Below are 23753 nucleotides of genomic sequence, written 5' to 3'. Positions count from 1 at the left end.
TGTTTACAGACATATTCAATATTCTCTTCCCAGTCTGTTGTCCCCACAAGCTTAAGATGTCCACCATTGTCCTGTACCCAAGAACACAAAGACAACTGAACTAAATGAATCCGCCCGTAGCACTCACTTCTGTTTCTCATGAAGTTGCTTTGAGAGACTAGTTAAGGATCATATCACCTTCACCTTACCTGACACCTCGACCAACTCCAATTTGGTCTCGCAAAGCTACGGTAACTGAGCTAAACGACTACGCCCGTAGCACTACCCTTCTCGTCATCGAAGTGCTTTGAGAGACTAGTCAAGGACCATATCACCTCCACCCTACGCGACACCCCTAGACCCACTCCAATTTGCTTACCGACCCATAGGTCAAACAGACACGCAATCGCAACCAACACTGCACACTGCCCTAACCATCTGGACAAGAGGAATACCTATGTGAGAATGCTGTTCATCGACTAACAGCTCAGCATTTAACACCATAGTACCCTCCAAACTCGTCATCAAGCTCGAGACCCTGGGTCTCGACCCGCCCTGTGCAACTGGGTCCGTGGACTTCCTGACGGGCCGCCCCCAGGTGGTGAGGGTAGGTAACACATCTCCACCCCCGCTGATCCTCAACACTGGGGCCCCACAAGAATGCCGTGCTCAGCCCCCTGTACTCCCTGTTCACCCATGACTGCGTGGCCACGCACGCCTCCAACTCAATCATCAAGTTTGCCTTATGACAACAGTAGTAGGCCGATTACCAACAATGACAAGACAGCCTACAGGGAGGTGGTGAGGGCCCTCGGAGTGTGGTGTCAGGAAAATAACCTCACACTCAACGTCAACAAAACAAAGGAGCTGATCGTGGACTTCAGGAAACAGCAGAGGAGCACCCTATCCACATCGACGGGACAGCAGTGGAGAAGGTGGAAAGTTTTAAGTTCCTCGGTGTACACACTCACGGACAAACTGAAATGGTCCACCCACCACAGACAGTGAGGTGAAGAAGGTGCTGTTCAACCACAGGAGGCTGAAGAAATTTGTCTTGGCACCTAAAACCTTAAAACTTTACAGATGCACAATTGAGCGATCCTGTCGGCTGTATCACCGCCTGGTACGACAACTGCACTGCCCACAAACGCAGTGCACATCCAGAGAGTGGTGCGGTCTGCCCAACGCATCATCGGGGGCAAACTACCTGCCTCCAGGACACCTACAGCACCCGATGTCACAGGAAGACCAAAAAGATCATCAAGGACAACAACCCACCCGAGCCACTGCCTGTTCACCACCTATTCATCCAGAAGGCGAGTTCAGTACAGGTGCATCAAAGCTGGGACCGAGACTGAAAACTGCTTCCATCTCAAGGCCATCACTAGCACATTAGAGCGCTGCTGCCCTATATATACAGCCTTGAAATCACTGGTCACTTTAATATATTGGAACACTCGTCACTTTAATAATGTTTACATATTTGCATTACTCATATGTATATACACTGTATTCTATCCTATTCAACTGTATTTAGTCTATGTCTGACATTGCTCGTCTAAATATTATACAAATTCATAATCATCCCTTTACTTCAGATTTGTGGTATTGTAGATTTTACTGCACTGTTGGAGCTAAAACACACAGCATTTCACTACACCAGCAATAACATCTGCTAAACACGTGCTCGTAACAAAATCATCTTGTCTGAATGAGGATTCTCATCAGATTCATCACAAATATAAATGATCAAACAGCATTTGACCCTCAGGACAGGGAATAAAACCTAGATCAGATTCAATGAAGAAGCACGTCTAATTCAATCGATCAAAATAGGCAACCTAATACTATCAACTGTGAGTACCTCTGGCATAAAATACCGAAGAGCCTTGCCATTAGTCTCTCCCTGCGTGCTTGTCCAGTCCTGTCCCAGCCCGGGACTTCTCTTGAGATGATGCCGGAGAACAACTGGCCATGCATTCTCTTCTGCCACCTTCATAATGATTCACTGTATGCATGGCAGCAAAGGTCAGGCTCTGCCATCTCTGAGATGCAGGCACTAACCCTTTAGGAACGCAGCTAGTATAGTGAAGACTGCGATAAGCACATCAGTATGAGTATTAATGGTAATGCGATATGAGTATAGAAAGTTGATAGTATAATCCTCTGACGGAGAAATGTTGTATTGTGATATACCTTGTGAGTGAAATAGCCTGAAAGCGCTAGTACCTCCGCTCCAAAATCTATTAGAAGTCAAATAGCTTCTGACCACTTCCACTGTCTACTCAGAGGAGGGCAGGAGCGTAGCAGTGAGGACATAAAGAGAGGATGGCTTGATCTAGGATAAAATGCGCGTGCCAGCGGACTTGAGGGAGGAGAGGAGCAGACTCTGCGCTACTACCACACAACGAGAATCCAGACGCTCAGAGTACTAATCACTTTGATATAACCAAATCTCACTATAAAAAAATGCTATCATTTTTCTTAACTGTTTCCTAAACGGGTGCTGCATCTCACACGAATGGCAGAGGCACTCATCGCTGCTGCCAGTGGACACAGATACAAAGAGGATATGTAGGATTAGATGAAAGGTGGCACAGCGACAGGAAACGTCAGAGAGGTCTGGGACCACCTTACAAGCCTGTGCCATTAGTTGGCAATGAGATCACTTCCAAAGTGAGAGTCACGGGCTGGGGACATGGACTGTGACAACGCCACTCGAGCTAGGGCGAGAGAACATAAATGCGCTAGGCCTTCGACTCTCATGCAGGTAGGCCACCATGTTTGAGAGAATAAAGCGGTGGATTCATATGTTAATTGAAATTGTATCTTTATTTATTCTTCTGAGGTCAAACGTTGACATTATAGTTTGATCATTGAATCAATTTATTTGGAATTTATACAATAGTATTGGTAAAGCACGATGTTTGCAGATGGTTATTGTGAGATGAGAGTTCACACACGGTGTTTGAAGGACAGGAATGTATAAGATGAGTAGTGGGTGAAAGATGCTGTGTGTTTTAGCTCCGACAGTGCAGTAAATCGTAGAAAGGCGATAGCAACGACGCAAGATGTGGAAGTAAAGGAGATGAAGAATTAACTGAAGAATTTGTAATAATATTTAAGACGAGCAGATGTCCAGACATAGACTAAGATACAGAGGATAAGGGAAACATGTATATACATAGTGGGAAGTAATGCAAAGAATGTAAAGCAATTTGAAAGTGATCTAGTGTTCCAATTATTAAAAGTGAACCAGGATGGAATTTAAGGCTGTAGATATTATAGGGCAGGCCAGCTCTAATGTGCTGGGATGGCCTTGAGATGGAAGCAGTCTGGTGACAGTGCTCGGTCCCCAGCTTTAGATGCACCTGTACGTGGAAATCGCACTTCGTAGGATGAAGTGGGGAGTGAAGAAGGCAGTGGTGCCGAGGTGGTTGTTAGTGACCTGTGAAGAGATGCTTATTTGAGTCTTCCTGGTAGACATCGGGTGCTGTAGGGTGTGCCTGAGAGGGAGGTAGTTTGCCAGCCACGATGAAGTCGATTGGGCGAAGCGCAGAGAGACACGACTGTAGATGAGTGGGGTGCTAAGACTAGGGCTACGTTACATTTGGGTCAACAGTGACAGTTGTCGTACCCAGGCGGTGATACAGCTCGACATGTATTGCCGGCGTAATTGTGCTATTGAGTCCTGCAGAGAAACGTCTTTTTTTGAGTAGAAATGTGGTTTTAGAGTTGCTAGAGCTACTTAAGGATTGACTCTCTTCATGTCTCCTCTCTGTGTGCGCTCCTTGCATCAGCCTACCTCTCCTTCACCCTCTCAGACCTAGTCCTCTGCCTCTCGTCTGCGAAGTTGGACCATTTAGTTTGTCCGTGCATCGTTCGCCTTAACTACACCTCGCACGGACTTAGATACTTCTTTAAATACCAACTTACTTTCACAATGTACACCCTTCACTCTCTACATACTGACTGATCCAGACTTCGATGTGGATAGGGTCGTCTCGATTCACCTCTGCTGTTTCCTGAAGTCACGATCAGCTCTCTTTGTTCTTTGTTGACGTTGAGTGTGAGGCTTATTTATCGCTGACACCCAAACTCGAGGGCCGACTCATCCACCTCCCTGTAGGTGTTTGTCATTGTTGGTAATCGCCAGCGCCTACTTCACTGTGTCATAACAGGCAACTCGTTGATGATTGAAGTTGGAGGCGTGCGTGGCCACGCAGTCATGGGTGTAACCGCGGAGGTCTACCTGGGGGCTGGTCTCATCGGCGTTTCTTGATGGGGCGCCCCAGCTGTTGAGGACAGCGGGGTGGAGATGTTATTACGCTACCCTCACCACACTGGGGGCGGCCGTCGGAAGTCCAGGACCCAGTTGCATCTCAGGGTGTTAGGGTCGAGAGACCAAGGCTCTGCGAGCTTGATCGACGAGTTTGGAGGTACTTATGCGCTGTATCAAATGCTGAAGCTTGTTGTCCGATGAACAGCATTCCTCTCCACAATTAGGTATTCTTCTCCTCTTGTCCAGATGGGTTAGGGAGTTGTCGCGAGTGTGGTTGGCGATTGCGTTGTCTGTTGACCCTCTTGGGTCGGTAAGGCGAAAATTGAGTGGGGCTAGGGTGTCCGTAGAGGTGGAGGATGATATGGGTCCTTGATCTAGTCTCTCCAAAGCACTTCATGATGACGGAAGTGAGGCTACGGGGCGGTAGCGTTTTAGCTCAGTGTTACCTGTAGCTTCGAGACCAATTGGAAGTTGGGTCTAGGGTGTCAGGAGTAAGGTGAAGGTGATATGATCCTTAACTGTCTCTCAAAGCACTTCATGATAACAGAAGTGACGTGCTACGGGGGGAATCATTAGTTTCAGTTGTCTTTGTGTTTGGGTACAGGACAAATGGTGGACATCTTGAAGCTTGTTGGGGACAACAGACTGTGGAAAGAGAGATATTGAATATGTTCTGTAAACACTCCAGCAGCTGGTATGCGCATGCTCCTGAGGACGTGGGCTAGGGATGCGTCTGGGGCGGCAGACTTGCCAGGGCTAACCTGCTTAAATGTCTCACTCATGTGCGGCCACGAAGAAGGAGAGCCCCAGTCCCTTGTTAGGCCGGGCCACGTCGGTGACACTGTTTATCCTCAGTGGATGAAAAAGGTGTTAGCTTGTCCGGAAGCAAGACCGTTGTTGTTGCGACGTGGCTGGTTTTCCCTTGTAGTTCCGTTATTTTGTGCTGTAGACGCCTGCCAAACATACATTTGTGCATGAGCGTTGAATTGCGACTCCACTTTGTCCTTGTCCTGGATGTTTTTACCTGTTTATATTCAGCCATAATTACCAAGGCACTTGCCATGGTAAATACGAAAGTTTGTGCTTTCAGTTTTGTGTGAAAGCAGCCATCTATCCATTGTTTCTGGTTAGGGTAGATTTTAATAGTCACAGTGGGAACAATATCTCCTATACACTTCCTGATAAACTCAGTCACCGTATCAGTGTATTCGTCTATGTTGTTCTCGGAGGCTACCCGGAACATATCCCAGTCCGCGTGATCGAAAAACAATCTTGAAGCGTGGATTCCGATTGGTCAGACAGGCATTGAATAGTCCTTAGCACAGGTACTTCCTGTTTGAGTTTCTGCCTATAGGAAGGGCAAAATGGAGTCGTGATCAGATTTGCCGAAMGGGGAGGGCCTTGTAGGCATCACGGACGCTGGAGTAGCAGTGGTCGAGTGTTTTAGCAGCGGGAGTACTACAGTCAATGTGTTGATATACCTCTGTAACATTTTCCTCGAGAGAAATAGCATAATAGTAAACTATTTGCATAAAGTCCAGTGAAGTTCTTTGAGGGCCGTCATGATATCGGCTTGAGGGGGAATATACACGGCTGTGACTATAACCAAAGAGAATTCTCTTGGGAGGTAATACGGTCAGCATTTGATTGAGATATTCTAGGTCTAGTGAACAAATGAACTTGAGTTCCTGTATGTTATCACACCATGAGTAGTTCATTATAAAACATACAGTTGAAGTTGGAAGTTTACATACACCTTAGCCAAATACATTTAAACTCCGCTTTTCACAATTCCTGACATTTAATCCTAGTAAGAATTCCCTGTCTTCAGTCAGTTAGGATCACCACTTTATTTTAAGAATGTAAAATGTCAGAATAATAGTAGAGTGATTTATTTATTTCATCATATTCCCAGTGGGTCAGAAGTTTACATACACTCAATTAGTATTTGGTAGCATTGCCTTTAAATTATTTAACTTGGGTCAAATGTTTCGGGTAMCCTTCCACAAGCTTCCCACAATAAGTTGGGTGAATTTTGGCCCATTCCTCCTGACAGAGCTGGTGTAGCTAAGTCAGGTTTGTACGCATCATTGCTCGCACGCGCTTTTTCAGTTCTGCCCACTCATTTTCTATAGGATTGAGGTCAGGGCTTTGTGATGGCCACTCCAATACCTTGACTTTGTCATTTTGCCACAACTTTGGAGGCATGCTTGGGGTCAATGTCCATTTGGAAGACCCATTTGCGACCAAGCTTTAACTTCCTGACTGATGTCTTGAGATGTTGCTTCAATATATCCACATCATTTTCCTCCCTCATGATGCCATCTATTTTGAAGTCCATCAGTCCCTTCTACAGCAAAGCACCCCGACAACATGATGCTGCCACCCCCGTGCTTCACGGTAAGGTGTTCTTCGGCTTGCAAGCCTCCCTTTTTCCTCCAAACATAACGATGGTCATTATGGCCAAACAGTTATATTTTTGTTTCATCAGACCAGAGGACATTTCTCCAAAAGGTATGATCTTTGTCCCCATGTGCAGTTCCAACACGTAGTCTGGCCTTTTTATGGCGGTTTTGGAGCAGTGGCTTCTTCCTTGCTGAGTGGCCTTTCAGGTTTTGTCGATATAGGACTCGTTTTACTGTGGATATAGTTACTTTTGTACATGTTTCTCCAGATCTTCACAAGGTCTTTGCTTGTGTTCTGGGTTGATTTGCACTTTTCGCACAAATTACATTCATCTCTAGGAAACAGAACGTGTCTCTTCCTGAGTGGTATGATGGCTGCGTGGTCCCATGGTGTTTATACTTGCGTACTATTTGTTGTACAGATGAACTTGGTACCTTCAGGCGTTTGGAAATTGCTCCCAAGGATGAACCAGACTTGTGAAGGTCTACCGTTTTTTTTCTGAGGTCTTGGCTGATTTCTTTTGATTTTCCCATGATTCAAGCAAAGAGGCACTGAGTTTGAAGGTAGGCCTTGAAATACATCCACAGGTACACCTCCAATTGACTCAAATTATGTCAATTAGCCTATCAGAAGCTTCTAAAGCCATGACATAATTTTCTGGAATTTTCCAAGCTGTTTAAAGGCACAGTCAACTTAGTGTATGTAAACTTCTGTCCCACTGGAATTGTGATACAGTGAAATAATCTGTCTGTAAACTATTGTTGGAAAATTACTTGTCATGCACAAAGTAGATGTCCTAACCGACTTGCCAAAACTAGTTTGTTAACTTCTTTGGGACAGGGGGGCAGTATTGAGTAGCTTGGATAAAAATGTGCCCAGAGTAAACTGCCTGCTACTCAGTTCTAAGAGCTAGATATATGCACATAATTAGTAGATTTGGATAGAAAACACTCTGAAGTTTCTTAAACTGTTTGAATGATTTCTGTGAGTATAACAGAATGGCAGGCAAAAACCTGGTAAAAAATCCAACCAGGAAGTGAGAAATCTGAGGTTTGTAGTTTTTCAACTCTTTGCCTATCCAAGATCAGTGTAAATTTGGTCCGATTGCACTTCCTAGGCTTCCACTAGATGTCAACAGTCTTTAGAACCTTGTTTGATGCTTCTACTGTGAGAGAGGGGGAATGGGAGCTGATTGAGTCAGGTGTCTGGCATGAGCTGATCACGCGTGCTCACGTGAGAGTTAGCTGCGTTCCATCGCATTTTACAGACAAAGGAATTCTCCGGTTGAAACATTATTGAAGATTTATGTTAAAAACATCCTAAAGATTGATTCTATACTTCGTTTGACATGTTTCTACGAACTGTATAATGACTTGTAGTCTGAACTTTCGCCTGGATTGCCTCGTGAGTTTGGATTGTGTACTAAATGTGCGAACAAAAAGGACGTATTTGAACATAAATGATGGATTTTATCGAACAAATTAAACATTTATTGTGGAACTGGGATTCCTGGGAGTGCATTCTGATGAAGATCATCAAAGGTAAGTGAATATTTTAATGCTATTTCTGACTTCTGTTGACTCCACAACATGGCGGATATCTGTATGGCTTGTTTTGTTGTCTGAGCGCTGTACTCAGATTATTGCATGGTGTGCTTTTTCGGTAAAGCTTTTTTGAAATCTGACACAGCGGTTGCATTAACTTCTTATGGCTGCAGGGCAGTATTGAGTAGCTTGGATGAAAGGTGCCCAGAGTAAACGGCCTGCTCTCAGTCATAGTTGTAATATATGCATATTATTATTAGTATTGGATAGAAAACACTCTGAAGTTTCTAAAACGGTTTGATTTTGTCTGTGAGTATAACAGAACTCATATGGCAGGCAAAAACCTGAGAAGTTCCACTTCCTGTTTGGATTTTCTGAGGCTGGTGGATTTTCAACCAAGCTCCATTGAAATTACAGCGAGATATGGATGAGTTTTCACTCCTACGGCTTCCACTAGATGTCAACAGTCAATAGAACTTTGTCTGATGACTCTACTGTGAAGGGGGGCCGAAGGAGACAGGAATGAGTAACCACTGCATGAGGTGACCACGCTTTGGCCACGCCGTTCACGTGAGAGGCAGCTCCGTTCCATCGCTCAACTGAAGTCAATGTAATTCCCGGCTGGATGTTATTCAAGATGTATGTTAACAACATTCTAAAGATTGATTCAATACATCGTTTGACATGTTTTTACTGACTGTTACGGAACTTTTGGACTTTTCATCACGTTTTAGTGTACGCGCCTTGTGACTTTGGAATTGTTTACAAACTCGCTAACAAGTAGCTAATTGGACATATACGGACATTATCGAACAAATCAAGCATTTATTGTGGACCTGGGATTCCTGGGAGTGCATTCTGATGAAGTTCATCAAAGGTAAGGAAACATTTATCATGTAATTTCTGGTTTCTGTTGACTCCAACATGGCGGCTAAATTTACTATTGTTCTGAGCTCCGTCTCAGATTATTGCATGGTTTGCTTTTTCCGTCAAGTTTAAAAAAATCTGACACAGCGGTTGCATTAAGGAGAGGTATTCTATAATTCCATGTGTATAACTTGTATTATCATCTACATTTATGATGAGTATTTCTGTTGAAACGATATGGCTATGCACTATCACTGGATGTTTTTGGAACTAGTGAATGTAACGCGTCAATGTAAACTCAGTTTTTTTTATATAAATATGAACTTTATCAAACAAAACATGCATGTATTGTGTAACATGAAGTCCTATGAGTGTCATCTGATGAAGATCATACAGGTTAGTGATTCAGTTTAGCTATATTTCAGCTTTTTGTGACTGCTATCTTTCGCTGGAAAATGGCTGTGCTTATTGTGGTTTGGTGTGACCTAACATAATCGTTTGTAGTGCTTTCGCTGAAAAGCATATTTGAAATCGGACACTTTGGTGGGATTAACAACAAGGTTACCTTTAAAATGGTATAAGACACATGTATGTCTGAGGAATTTTAATTATGAGATTTCTGTTGTTTTGAACTTGGCGCTGCACTTTCACTGGCTGTTGTCATATCATCCGTCACCGGGATTGCAGCCATAAGAAGTTTTAGGAGAAGTGGATCTAAAATTCCATGCATAACACTTGTATCTTTTAGCAATGTTTATTATGAGTATTCTGTAAATTGATGTGGCTCTCTGCAAAATCACCGTTTTTGGAACTACTGACACATAACGCGCCAATGTAAACTGAGATTTTTGGATATAAATATGAACTTTATCAAACAAAACATGCATGTATTGTGTAACATGAAGTCCTATGAGTGTCATCTGATGAAGATCATCAAAAGTTAGTGATTCATTTTCTCTATTTCTGCTTTTTGTGACTCCTCTCTTTCGCTGGAAAAATGGCTGTGTTTTTCTGTGACTAGGTATTGACCTAACAATCGTTGTGTGCTTTTGTCGTAAAGCCTTTTTGAAATCGGACACTGTGGCTGGATTTACAACAAGTGTATCTTTAAAATGGTGTAAAATACTTGTATGTTTGAGGAATTTTAATGATGGGATTTCTGTTGTTTTTATTTGGGGCCCTGCAATTTCACTGGCTGTTGTTGAGGTGGGACTCTAGCGTCCCGAATATCCCAGAGAGGTTAACAAGAAATTTGTGGAGTGGTTGAAAAACAAGGTTTAATGACTCCAACCTAAGTGTATGTAAACTTCCGACTTCAACTGTACACCCACGCCCTTCTTCCTGGAGAGCGATTTATTCCTGTCTGCGCGATGAACTGAGAACCCAACTSGCTGAACCMKCTCAGACAGTATATCCCGAGAGCCATGTTTCCGTGAAACAGAGTATGTTACAATCCCTGATGTCTCTCTGGAAGGAAATCCTTGCCCTGAGCTGGTCAAATTTATTATACAGAGACTGAACATTAGCGGGTAATATACTCGGAAGCGGTGGGTGGGGTACGCGCCTCCTGAGTCGGACTAAAAGTCCGCTCCGAGTACCTTTTTTCCACCGGCGGAGTTTTGGAACAGCCTCTGGGATCAGTTCAATTGCCCAGGGTGGTACGAACAAAGGATCCGTTTCGGGAGTGTCGTATTCCTGGTCATAATGCTTAATAAGTTACAGCCGCTCTGATATCCAGATGTTCTTCCCGGCTGTATGTAAAAACACAAAACATTTCCTGGGCCAATCTAAGAATTCACAAATACATAAACAAAATACTGCCAAGTTCTCTAAGAGCTAGAAGTAAGGCAGCCTTCTCTGTCGGCGCCATTTTTCTGAACATAAAGCTAAAATGTAACTTCTCATTTTTTCCAGATTAACCATTCTTGTTTCGACACATTTACTAAGTTAATTCCATTTTACTGTACAATGTAAGTGGTGTCTAGGGCTGTTGCGGTGACCGTATTACCGCCACACCAGCAGTCACGAGTCATGAAGTAATTAGACTTCTTCAAGCTCTGATGCTGCTGATGGTCATTAGTAGCCTACCAAACTTGCTAACTGCCGCATACTCAMCACTCTATTGTCCCTCTAATCACTGACATCAATGCAAATGTGTTCGAAAATCTAATCAAACACTTCATGAGAGCTCATGTTGCGCAACATTTCTGTAGGCTATGCAATTGTGCGAGAAAACAGAGTGATGGCCTCTACTGAAAAGAGGGAGGATTCCATCAGCTTTCTATAGGCTATATCTTCTATATTTATTTCTCAACTTTCTCATATTAAGAACATTGTTTATCTTTACAACAGGAGTATAGCCTACCTGGCTGGCATGAAAATGAACAATGGGAAAAGTGTCCTCCATTCACTATTTAAGTGCATAGATGACATGTATTCTTTCCCGCTGCCCCAGTTTCGAGACCGGTGCATGATAATGGTCCCTTCTAAATCAAAACAAATGTCACACGTATATATGTAAAGACCAGATTAAATCAAGAATAGTCTGATGGGTGACAATATTAGCCTATAACTTGTGAATTATATTTTATCACTTGTGAATGATGCCCAGCATTTTATATTTTTAGCGATTAATAAAATAAAAAAATACATTTAATATATATTTTTTAAATATTTCAAAAATATTTTTTTCTCCCCCAATCATAGTTGCAGACCTCATGTAGCCTAGGCCATAGGCCTATATGTTTTGATAAGGTTTGTATCACAACTAAAGTGGCCAAATAACTTATTTAAAATTAAGCCCCTTATTCCTCTTTACAATGGGTTTAGAGCATAACTGGCATACATAAGCAACACGTGAGGTTCAAGTTTAGAGAAGATAATTTTCACCATAAAAATTCACCTTTTTTAATAAAAGCATTACACGCATAATCACATTTGCGCTCACTTTTGATAATGGTGTTTTCCTGCTGATGGAACATTTGCGCTTATAGCCTACTGCCATGTACGCATTGCTGCATTTATAATGTTAAGAAATAGCCAAAATAGTTTATCAACATTTGAAGCTAAATGTTCTGATATGTTGCGTCAGCCACATTGCCTGAACGTTTTTTTTGATGATAGTGGTTGTATTAATTTGGTATCTATTGCATCCCACAACTGTCCTAGACCATGTTAGGAATATTATTTTCTCGCGCAGAATAGACTTGGCCAACTTTTGTACTATGGGTGATAGTAGATTGACATAGGCTAGTGCTTTTGCTGTTTYTTACAGGCTGACTTGCAAAATACATTTAGAAATATATATTATTCAATTATTGCACCCACACTGCTCGCGCGCGCCAACGAGCTTCTGCACAACGCAAGGGCTAAAATAGAAGTCAGTTCTATTTCTGACGCAGATCGTGCTGCAAGTCCTGCCTCTCCCATCTCCTCATTGGTTATACCCACGTGGGTGACAAAGACAAACAAGGTCGGTGGCGGTAATGCACCTAATTGGATGAAGTTGCCAATCGACAATATAAAGTCAAGAGAGAAAAAGCCTAGAAGGAGGAAGATGACCAGAAACGATTCGGTTGACCATTTAGGTGTGGATTAATTGTCGAGTAGAGGACCTTGTGCATTCAGGTAAAATAACAACTCAACTCAATGTTTTATATCCAGGACAAATTAGCTAGCAACAGCAAGCTAGGTAAATAGGACAAATAGCTAGCAAGTGCAAGCTAGCTAGCTATTTCGCCATAAAGGTTTAATGCTTTTTGACCTGTCCCCAAATTAATGTAATTGGTTCAGAGTTTATTTGGATATTTTAACCTGCGTGTCGTGATCGCGTTTGGTGTGGGGGAACAAAATACATTTATGCACGATGGCGCACACGCGCAGCCGGTTTGGGTTCCGTGTTAGGCCTACTCATCTTGTTGGCTGACAAAGTAAATGTAGACATTTCTTCCATATCTTCAATATGCACCTTGGAATTGGATAAGGACGCGCGCAGTTGCGTCCCGATGTATCGATCAAATTTATTTATATAGCCCTTCTTACATCAGCTGATATCTCAAAGTGCTGTACAGAAACCCAGCCTAAAACCCAAACAGCAAGCAATGCAGGTGTAGAAGCACGGTGGCTAGGAAAAACTCCATAGAAAGGCCAAAACCTGGAAGAAACCTAGAGAGGAACCAAGCTATGAGGTGGCCAGTCGTCTTCTGGCTGTGCCGGGTGGAGATTAACAGAACATGGCCAAGATGTTCAAATGTGTCACGTTCTGACCTTATTTTCCCTTGTTTTGTCTTTATTTAGTATGGTCAGGGCGTGAGTTGGGTGGGCAGTCTATGTTATTTGTTTCTATGTTAGGTTTGTTTTAGCCTGATATGGTTCTCAATCAGAGGCAGGTGTTTTGCCTTGTCTCTGATTGGGAGCCATATTTAGTTGCCTGTTTCACTGTTGGTTGTGGGTGGTTGTCTTCCGTGTCAGTGTTTGTCGCCACACGGTACTGTTTCGGTTCTTCACATTTGTTATTTTGTTATTATGTAGTGTTCAGTTTATATTATTATAACATGGACACTTACCACTCTGCGTATTGGTCCTCCGATCCTTCTCGCCTCTCCTCGTCAGATGAGGAGGAAGAGATAGACAGCCTTACAAAATGTTCATAAATGACCAGTATGGTCAAATAATAATAATCACAGTAGTTGTCGAGGGTGCAACAAGTCAGCACCTCAGGAGTAATTGTCAGTTGGCTTTTCATAGCCGATCATTGAGAGTATCTCTACCGCTCCTGCTGTTCTAGAGAGTTGAAAACAGCAGGTCTGGAACAGGTAGCACGTCCGGTGAACAGGTCAGGGTTCCATAGCCGCAGGCAAACAGTTGAAACTGGAGCAGCAGCACGGCCAGGTGGACTGGGGACAGCAAGGAGTCATCATGCCAGGTAGTCCTGAGGCATGTCCTAGGGCTTAGGTCCTCCGAGAGAGAGAAAGAAAGAGAGAAGGAGAGAATTAGAGAGAGCATACTTAAATTCACACAGGACCCGGATAAGACAGGAGAAGTACTCCAGATATAACAGACTGACCCTAGCCCCCCGACACATAAATACTGCAGCATAAATACTGGAGGCTGAGACAGGAGGGGTCAGGAACACTGTGGCCCCATCCAATGATACCCCCGGACAGGGCCAAACAGGCAGGATATAACCCCACCCACTTTGCCAAAGCACAGCCCCCACCCCACTAGAGGGATATCTTCAACCACCAACTTGCCATCCTGAGACAAGGCCGAGTATAGCCCACAAAGATCTCCGCCACGGCACAACCCAAGGGGGGGGCGCCAACCCAGACAGGAAGACCATGTCAGTGACTCAACCCACTCAAGTGCATCCCTTCTCGGGACGGCATGGAAGAGCACCAGTAACCAGTGACTCAGCCCCTGTAATAGGGTTAGAGGCAGAGAATCCCAGTGGAGAGAGGGGAACCGGCCAGGCAGAGACAGCAAGGGCGGTTCGTTGCTCCAGTGCCACTCCTGGGCAGACTACATCAATCATAGGACCTACTGAAGAGATGAGTCTTCAATAAAGACTTAAAGGTGAGACGAGTCTGCGCTCTCTCACATGGGTAGGCAGACAGTTTCATAAAAATGAGCCTATAGGAGAAAGCCTGTCTCCAGCTGTTTGCTTAGAAATTCTAGGACAATTAGGAGGCTGTGAGCGTAGCGTATGTGTAGGTATGTACGGCAGGATCAAATCGGAAAGATAGGTAGAGCAAGCCCATGTATGCTTTGTAGGTTAGCAGTAAAAACCTTGAAATCAGCCCTTGCCTTAACAGGAAGCCAGTGCAGGGAGGCTAGCACTGGAGTAATTTGATCAATTTTTGGGGTTCTAGTCAGGATTCTAGCAGCCGTATTTAGCACTAACTGAAGTTATTTAGTGCTTTATCCGGGTAGCCGGAAAGTAGAGCATTGCAGTAGTCTAACCTAGAAGTAACAAAAGCATGGATTCATTTTTCTGCATCATTTTTGGACAGAAAGTTTCAGATTTTTGCAATGGTATGTAGAGGAAAAAAGCTGTCCTTGAAACGGTCTTCATATGTTCGTCAAAAGAGAGATCAGGGTCCAGAGTAACGCGAGGTCCTTCACAGTTTTATTTGAGACGACTGTACAACCATCAAGATTAATTGTCAGATTCAACAGAAGATCTCTTGTTTCTTGGGACCTAGAACAAGCATCTCTGTTTTGTCGAATTTAAAGTATAACATTGGCAGCATCCACTTCCTTATGTCTGAAACACAGGCTTCTAGCGAGGGCAATTTTGGGGCTTCACCATGTTTCATTGAGATGTACAGCTGTGTTGTCATCCGCATAGCAGTGAAAGTTAACATATGTTTTCAAATGACATCCCCAAGAGGTAAAATAATAAGTGAAAACAATAGTGGTCCTAAAACGGAACCTTGAGGACACGAAATGTACAGTTGATTTGTCAGAGGACAAACCATTCACAGAGACAAACTGATATCTTTCCGACAGATAAGATCTAAACGAGGCCAGAAACTTGTCCGTGTAGACCAATTTGGGTTTCCAATCTCTCCAAAAGAATGTGGTGATCGATGGTATCAAAAGCAGCACTAAGGTCTAGGAGCACGAGGACAGATGCAGAGCCTCAGTCTGACGCCATTACCTCTAATTCCTCCCAAACCCGGATCGGGAGCACCCCACAGTAAAAAAGCTGACTAGCATAGCCTAACATAGCATCACAAGTAATACTAGCATCTAAATATCATAAATCACAAGTCCAAGACACCAGATGAAAGATACACATCTTGTGAATCCAGCCATCATTTCTGATTTTTAAAATGTTTTACAGGAAGACACAATATGTTATCTATTAGCTAACCAATTAGCAAAAGACACCACTTTTTTTTACTCCACCAGTTTTACTCCATCAGTAGCTATCACAAATTCGACCAAATAAAGATATATATAGCCACTAACCAAGAAAACACTTCATAGAATGACAGTTTGATACATATTATTGTATACATATGTTTTTTAGAAAAATGTGCATATTTCAGGTAATAATCAAAAGTTCTACATTTGCAGCGCAATCTGAATAGTGCCGAAGCCTGCCAGAATAATTACAGAGACCAACGTCAATACCTAATATCATCTTAAAAATTTCGAAAAATACAACAGCGTACAGCAAATGAAGCCCAACAGGGTCTTGTGAATCCCAGCCATATGTCAGATTTTTTAAGTGTTTTTAAGCGAAAACACAATATAGTATATTAGCTTAGCACAATAGCCCAGAAAACAAGCAATTTTACCAGCCAGCAACAGGTTAGCGATCGTAACAATACAGCAAAAGATATATATTTTTGACTAACCTGAATACTTCATCAAGATGAACAGTCCTGGTAACACATATTACCAACAATGTCATAATAGGTTTGCTTCGAACAATGGTGCATATTTTAGCAGCACAAATCGTGGTTACAACATGGTGATCAGTGGAACAGGTCAGGCTTCTGGCCGGACGCCCAATCTGGAAAGGCAACCTAGAGTTTACGATATTTACGATTAGATTGACTAAAAAATAAGGTTGGACAGCAAATGAAAGATGCATTAGTCTATTAATGCAACGCTGAGTTAGATTTTTTAAAAACGTTTACTAGACATACAGTGGCGTTACAGCACAGGACTAGTGGCCGCAATAATGGCCTGCAAATGCGTTAACATTTTTTCCACATAAATACGGAATAACAGTCATAAATACGCTCTTACGTTTTTGCACGAGCTTCCATCAGAATCTTGGGCAAGGTGTCCTTTGGCCAAAGAATCGTTGCTTGTGTGTAAAACGTCGTCTTCCAAACTTCGAAATTAGCAGCTAACAATAGCTATGTGGCCACAACATGCCCAAAATCCGCCAAAACGCAATTACTAAGGAATTCCCGAACAATAGCAATATACTCGCAATAAACTGATATTAAACTTCGGTTTAAAATAACCTTCGTTATGATGTTTCTAACACCCTATATCGAATTAAACATTACGACGGATTAAGCTTAAGGCCGATAACTGAGCGTTTCAGAATATGCCATCTTAAGGTCTTGCTTTGGCACATGACGAACGACGAAAGAAGAGCATGCACTTCGTTCCCTTGGTTGTTATAAGCTCTGAGAACTACGTAGACACTCCATTCCCACTTCTCATTGGTTACTGACTCCGGAAGGTCGGGGTGCAGTTCATGTCGACCCATAGGATACATACAGAGCTTTAAACTGATCTGAGAACAGAGCCTCGTTTTCAGACCTTCGCAGTCCCTGTCATGGATTTCGCTGCAGAAAGAGTTCTGGTTCACCCACAGACATAATTCAAACGGTTTTAGAAACTAGAGATTGTTTTCTATCCAATAGTAATAATAATATGCATATTGTACGAGCAAGAATTGAGTACGAGGCAGTTTAATTTGGGAACGATAAATGTCCAAGTTGAAACAGCACCCCCTGTAGTGTCAAAGGTCATTTACCACCTTCACAAGTGCAGTCTCAGTGCTATGATGGGGTCTAAAACCAGACTGAAGCATTTCGTATACATTGTTTGTCAGTGACTTGCTGCGCAACAGCTTTTTAGAAAAATTGAGAGGAATGGAAGATTTGATATAGGCCGATTTTTTTTATATTTTTTTATTTTTATTTTTTAAAATATTTTCTGGGTCAAGGTTTGGCTTTTTCAAGAGAGGCTTTATTACAGCCACTTTTAGTGAGTTTGGTACACATCCGGTGGATAGAGAGCTGTTTATTATGTTCAACATATGAGGGCCAAGCACAGGTAGCAGCTCTTTTAGTAGTTTAGTTGGAATAGGGTCCAGTATGCAGCTTGAAGGTTTAGAGGCCATGATTATTTTCATTGTGTCAAGAGATATAGTACTAAAACACTTGAGTGTCTCCCTTGATCCTAGGTCCTGGCAGAGTTTTGCAGACTCAGAACAACTGAGCTTTGGAGGAATACGCAGATTTAAAGAGGAGTCTGTAATTTTCTTTCTAATGATCATGATCTTTTCCTCAAAGAAGTTCATGATTTATTACTGCTGAAGTGAAAGCCATCCTCTCTTGGGGAATGCTGCTTTTTAGTTAGCTTTGCGACAGTATCAAAAATAAATTTAGGAATGTTCTTATTTTCCTCAATTAAGTTGGAAAAATAGAATGATCGAGCAGCAGTGAGGGCTCTGTCTTTCCAAGCTAGTCGGAAGACTTCCAGTTTGGTGTGGCGCCATTTCCGTTCCAATTTTCTGGAAGCTTGCTTCAGAGCTCGGGTATTTTCTGTATACCAGGGAGCTAGTTTCTTATGACAAATGTTTTTAGGGGTGCAACTGCATCTAGGGTATTGCGCAAGGTTAAATTGAGTTCCTCAGTTAGGTGGTTAATTGATTTTTGGCCTCTGACGTCCTTGTATAGGCAGAGGGAGTCTGGAAGGGCATCAAGGAATCTTTGGGTTGTCTGAGAATTTTTAGCACAACTTTTGATGCTCCTTGGTTGGGGTCTGAGCAGATTATTTGTTGCGATTGCAAACGTAATAAAATGGTGGTCCCGACAGTCCAGGATTATGAGGGAAAACATTAAGATCCACAACATTTATTCCATGGGACAAAACTAGGTCCAGAGTATGACTGTGGCAGTGAGTAGGTCCAGAGACATGTTGGACAAAACCCACTGAGTCGATGATGGCTCCGAAAGCCTTTTGGAGTGGGTCTGTTGACTTTTCCATGTGAATATTAAAGTCACCAAAAATTTGAATATTATCTGATATGACTACTAGGTCCGATAGGAATTCAGGGAACTCAGTGAGCAACGCTGTATATGGACCAGAAGGCCTGTAAACAGTAGCTATAAAAAGTGATTGAGTAGGCTGCATAGATTTCATGACTAGAAGCTCAAAAGATGAAAATGTCAGTTTTTTTTTGTAAATTGAAATTTGCTATCGTAAATGTTAGCAACACCTCCGCCTTTGCGGGATGCGCGMGGGTCTTCACTTGTATCGATCTTCACTTGTAGCCTATGAGAAAGACCCAATCATGTGAGGGAGAGCCATGTGAGTGAGGTGGTTAGGAGCGCACAGAGCTCAGGGAGAAGGGAAAAACGCAGCACTCAGGGCCAAGGGCACAACGGCCACAGGCTGCAAAAGGCATGTATTTTTTTTCAAATAAATTACGGCCACAAAGGGGATGCTGCCGTGAAATTTGAGGCATTTTCATGTGCTTGTCAAATTGTGAATGAGAGACTGAAGTGTGTACAGCCTGCGGAAAAAAAACAAATCAGAGCTCATGCCTTTTRAAGCGACTTTTTTCAAATCATCATTAGAGTTGCATCATGCAGCCTTACAATGTATTAAAAATCAAAACATATAGCCCAACGTTTGTAGAAATAAAGTTACATTAATAACTCTAAATTAAATATGTAGGAGTACCTATTTCTTTGTTTAGCACCCAACACAGAATAACCGCATGAGCGCACTCCCTCAAATCACTTGGAGAAAATATTTATATTTTATTCAGCTTTGTTAATTTGTATTCTTCATGCTATAAAATAATGCCATGGAATTCTAAGCAAATATTGTCTGCTAAATGAACTAGTGGAGCCCATAGCCAGATCAGGACCTAACATAAGGACAACTCAGAGTATGCTATTCTGAAATAGACTACATTTTCTTCATATCATGCTTCTTTAGACCTGTCTAAAATAAATAAGGGATTTATTGTAAAGGTGTAGGCTATATTACATGGTTTTATTAGACTTTTTAAAATGTAGATGTTCCAAACATCTGCATCAGTGGCTTGAAGGCTATGTGTAGAAGCTAGGAGTTGCTAAATGTGTTTGTTATTTAACGGTCAATTACAGTGAGACCGACAAGTTATTTGCTTGACAATCACCAGCTGACTACATTTCATGACCGCCACAGCCCTGGTGATTTCTGTAAAATATCACACATTTTTACAGATTGACACCACCCCAGCCCCGAGKGGTGGCGGGCACACTCCAAAGGGGGAATGGAACAGTGAGGAGCATCTCCAACAAMGCACTGAAATTCTGATTGYGTTCATCAAAATAATCCAGAAGAAATTTAATTCATGGACCAAGGAGCAGCAGCTGAAAGGTAATACTCTTTTTCTCAGAGTTTTTTTTATAGAAATAATGAATATACCTATTTCAATTGAATATGCAACTATTGCAATATGTTGTTTACAAAGGGGGAATAGCAGCCTACAATAAGGGAGAAGACTGTGTAGAGTCATATGAGGAAGTGGACGCTCATACCACTGGAGTGGACTACTCCAATGATGTTGTTGCCAGAGCTCAGTGGTTCTACCGCCATGGTTATSSTGAAACAAGTACATAACTGTTATAAACCATTATACACATGTTGAAAATGATAAATACACCAAATAATAATTYCACTGTGTGGTTCAACTTCAAACCGTCTCATCCAAGTTTCTTGTTTAGTTAAATCTTTCAGCAAACTCTTATGGTTCATACCAAACAGTCTCAAATTCAGTTTATTTWAAAAAATGCTGATGCTATAATGTATTGAAAATAAAAAATTCTAGTTCATTGTATATACTCTATTTTCTTCCCTATTCAGGAAACCGTGGCATTATAGTAGCAGCTGCCGCAACAGCTATAGTGGGAGGAGGTATTAACATTGTACTTTTCATAAAGTAAAATGTATCTATATTATCTTGATAGTATAGATTTTTTAGTGGTTGATTTTAGTTAGATAACAAGAATTTACAAACTTATATAAATGTAAAAGTATCATTGGAATGTCACATTATCAAACTGAGGTTGGCTGTGTTTTAAAATGTTTGTATGCCTGGCCTCACAGTTTCTGCTGTTGTCCTGGCACCAGTAGTCCTCACAGTGATCGGGTTTGGTGCTGGCGGGATTGCAGCTGGATCAACAGCAGCAAGCATGATGTCTGCCGCGGCCATAGCCAATGGAGGTGGGGTAGCAGCAGGGAGTCTTGTTGCTGTTCTACAGTCAGCAGGTAAAGATTGAACCAAAGTGGAACAAAGATACAATATTCCAATGAGTTATGAATAAAACCATTGACAGCTAAGATGATGGTGGGGTTTCTAACTGTTACAAGCTCATACGACTGAACAGAATGGATCATAGATTGTTTTGATTTTTTTACTTTAATGTATTGGATGTTTGTAGATCTCAGATGTGACTGAGACCGTGACAGACATTGTGTGGTATTCCCTCAAGGTGCCGTAGGGCTCTCGGGAACAGCCACAGCGATTGTTGGAAGTGCGGGAGCAGCCATCGCAGGAGCAGTAGGAGGATCTGTGGGATGGCTGAAAACAAAGTTTTCTTAAATGTTCCATAGAGGCTTTGAAGAACACCTGTCAGTAGTGAAATACACCCTCACACTGTTGATACTGCATGCTTAAAGTATTCTACTTGTCAACTGCCCTCTCTGGGATCGCGGGACGCTTGCGTCCCAACAGCCTGTTAAAATGTAGAGCGCCAGATTCCAAAAAAATCTATAAAATCAAACTTTATTAAATTACACATATAAGATACCAAATTAAAGCTACACTCGTTGTGAATCCAGCCAARATGTCAGATTTCAAAAAGGCTTTTCGGCGAAAGCATAAGATGCTATTATCTGATGATAGTACAAAGGCTACACTCTTTGTTGACAATTTCAACCATGCCGGCGCTACTCAAAACGCAGAAATAAAATATAAAACATGCATTACCTTTGACGAGATTCTTTTGTTGGCACTCCAATATGTCCCATAAACATCACAAATGGMCCTTTAGTTCGATTAATTCCGTCCATATATATCCAAATTGTCCATTTATTTGGCGCCGTTGTACCAGGAAAAACAGCSTTCAATTTGCGCAAAATCACGACAAAATATCTAAAAYATTACCTCTAAACTTTGCCAAAACATTTCAAAGTACTTTTGTAATACAACTTAAGGTATTTGTAAACGRTAATAATCGATCAAATTGAAGACGGGTCAATCTGTTTTCAATACAGGATATCAACAAACTCACGGTACTTTTCAAGTCTTGTTCAACTCTCAAACATAAACACACGACGTCACTCCACTTCCGGGTSAATATCTTTCTCAGTTMACTAWMGAAAAACCTTAACCTTTTTCCATACAATGGRGACATCCAGTGGAAGCAGTAGAAACTGCGTGGATAGTGATTAGAATTCTGGTGTGCCCATGATAACCCATTGAACATACAGGAACTTAACAATAAAAAAGTTAGTCCTCAGGGTTTTGACTGCTATATAAGTTCTGTTATACTTACAGATATGATTCAAACAGTTTTAGAAACTTCAGAGTGTTTTCTATCCAAATCTACTAATAATATGCATATCTTATATTCTGGGGATGAGTAGCACGAAGTTGAAATTGCGCARGCTATTTTTCCCTAAGTGAAAACTCTGCACCCTATCCTCAAGAAGTTTTAACTTAACTGCCGTTAAGAAAAACAGGTTTTCTGTAGGAAAGTCTAAAGTTCTCTGTGAGGATTGTTCCCTAATTTTGCAGTTGAAATGAGCTCAATGGTTCTACAGCCATGGTTATGGTAAAACATTTTTTTACTGTTATTGACCTTTATAGACATGTTGAAAATTATGAATACACCCAGTAATAATTACACAACTTCAAACATTCTCATCCAAGTTTCTTCTGTAGTTGAATCTTTCAACAACTTGTCATTGCGCAATATAATTAAACATTTCTTATTTTCTGACCTTTTGGATTGGATGTGTTTTAGTTGACTGTCTTGGTGGGACTGTGCCTGGTCTATAAGTACATTAGCATAGCATGGGCAGTGGTATGCTAGTATTACTATGCCCTCAAGGTAATGATCACAATGGATCTCTGTAGTTCACCATTACAGACTTAACACCATAGAGATCCTATTATTCTTCAAGTATTGTAATTTCTAATTATGCGTAACACACTTCTGTATCACACTAAGGATGGTGGAGCTGTGCTTTATGGAGTGGTGTGGAAATTCAACACAGGGTCACACAAAGTCAATATTAAATGAATCATTCTTTATTATCAGCAAGCTGGAGAGGTTCCAACAAATGTAATGCACCACAGTACATTCTCTTATTATAGTGCCTACACAGACAAGTTATATTTGCATGATTTAGCTTATTCATTATTCTTAATTCATTGTTAACGTTTGGTTCATGCATGTGACCGACCAATACCTAACAAGGCTTCTTCTCTACAAGCTGAAATCTTGAAACTGAGATATTCCTTTCATTCTCCAAACAATGTTCTGGGCGTACTGCCAAATTGCTTTATACTGATAGTGAGGATTCCTCCCATGCACGATCAATCAGTCACTTCCATGAACCCAGTCTAATTGGTTATTAGACATGAACCCAGTCAAATTGGTTATTAGTGACAGCACAAACATAACATTTCTCTTCACGAGCCAATAGTATGTTTAGTCTACTTGGAATGTGAAACTCTGTAATGTTCTCTTTAGCAGCTACAGCATGGAGCACACTCCTTTGTACATGGGGAGATGTTATGAACTACACACTGCATTTAGAAAATACTGTCAGATGACTTATAACAGCAGAATATTATGATGGTTATAGTATGTTTTTAGTATGCTTAGCTATGTGTGCTGTTTTTACACTGC

The 23753-nt window shown here is 41.8% G+C and overlaps 1 protein-coding gene across 1 annotated transcript in view; it reads left to right on the top strand.

Moving 5' to 3' along the window:
- LOC111963197 (lysozyme g-like) overlaps positions 1–22838 on the top strand; it is a 73701-nt gene extending 50863 nt beyond the window's left edge. Inside the window, exons 3-7 of the mRNA XM_023986488.2 lie at positions 20055–20211; positions 20306–20446; positions 20698–20748; positions 20941–21102; positions 21327–22838. Coding sequence (XP_023842256.1) covers positions 20055–20211; positions 20306–20446; positions 20698–20748; positions 20941–21102; positions 21327–21436 — 621 coding nt within the window. The 3' untranslated portion in view covers positions 21437–22838. The remainder of the gene's footprint in view (positions 1–20054; positions 20212–20305; positions 20447–20697; positions 20749–20940; positions 21103–21326) is intronic.
- The last annotated feature ends 915 nt before the right edge of the window (positions 22839–23753 follow it).

This window comes from Salvelinus sp. IW2-2015, linkage group LG4q.2, assembly GCF_002910315.2.
Source record: "Salvelinus sp. IW2-2015 linkage group LG4q.2, ASM291031v2, whole genome shotgun sequence".
Taxonomy (NCBI): domain Eukaryota; kingdom Metazoa; phylum Chordata; class Actinopteri; order Salmoniformes; family Salmonidae; genus Salvelinus; species Salvelinus sp. IW2-2015.
The sequence above is the reverse complement of the archived record's forward strand: the minus strand, read 5'-3'. Positions and strand labels throughout refer to the sequence as shown.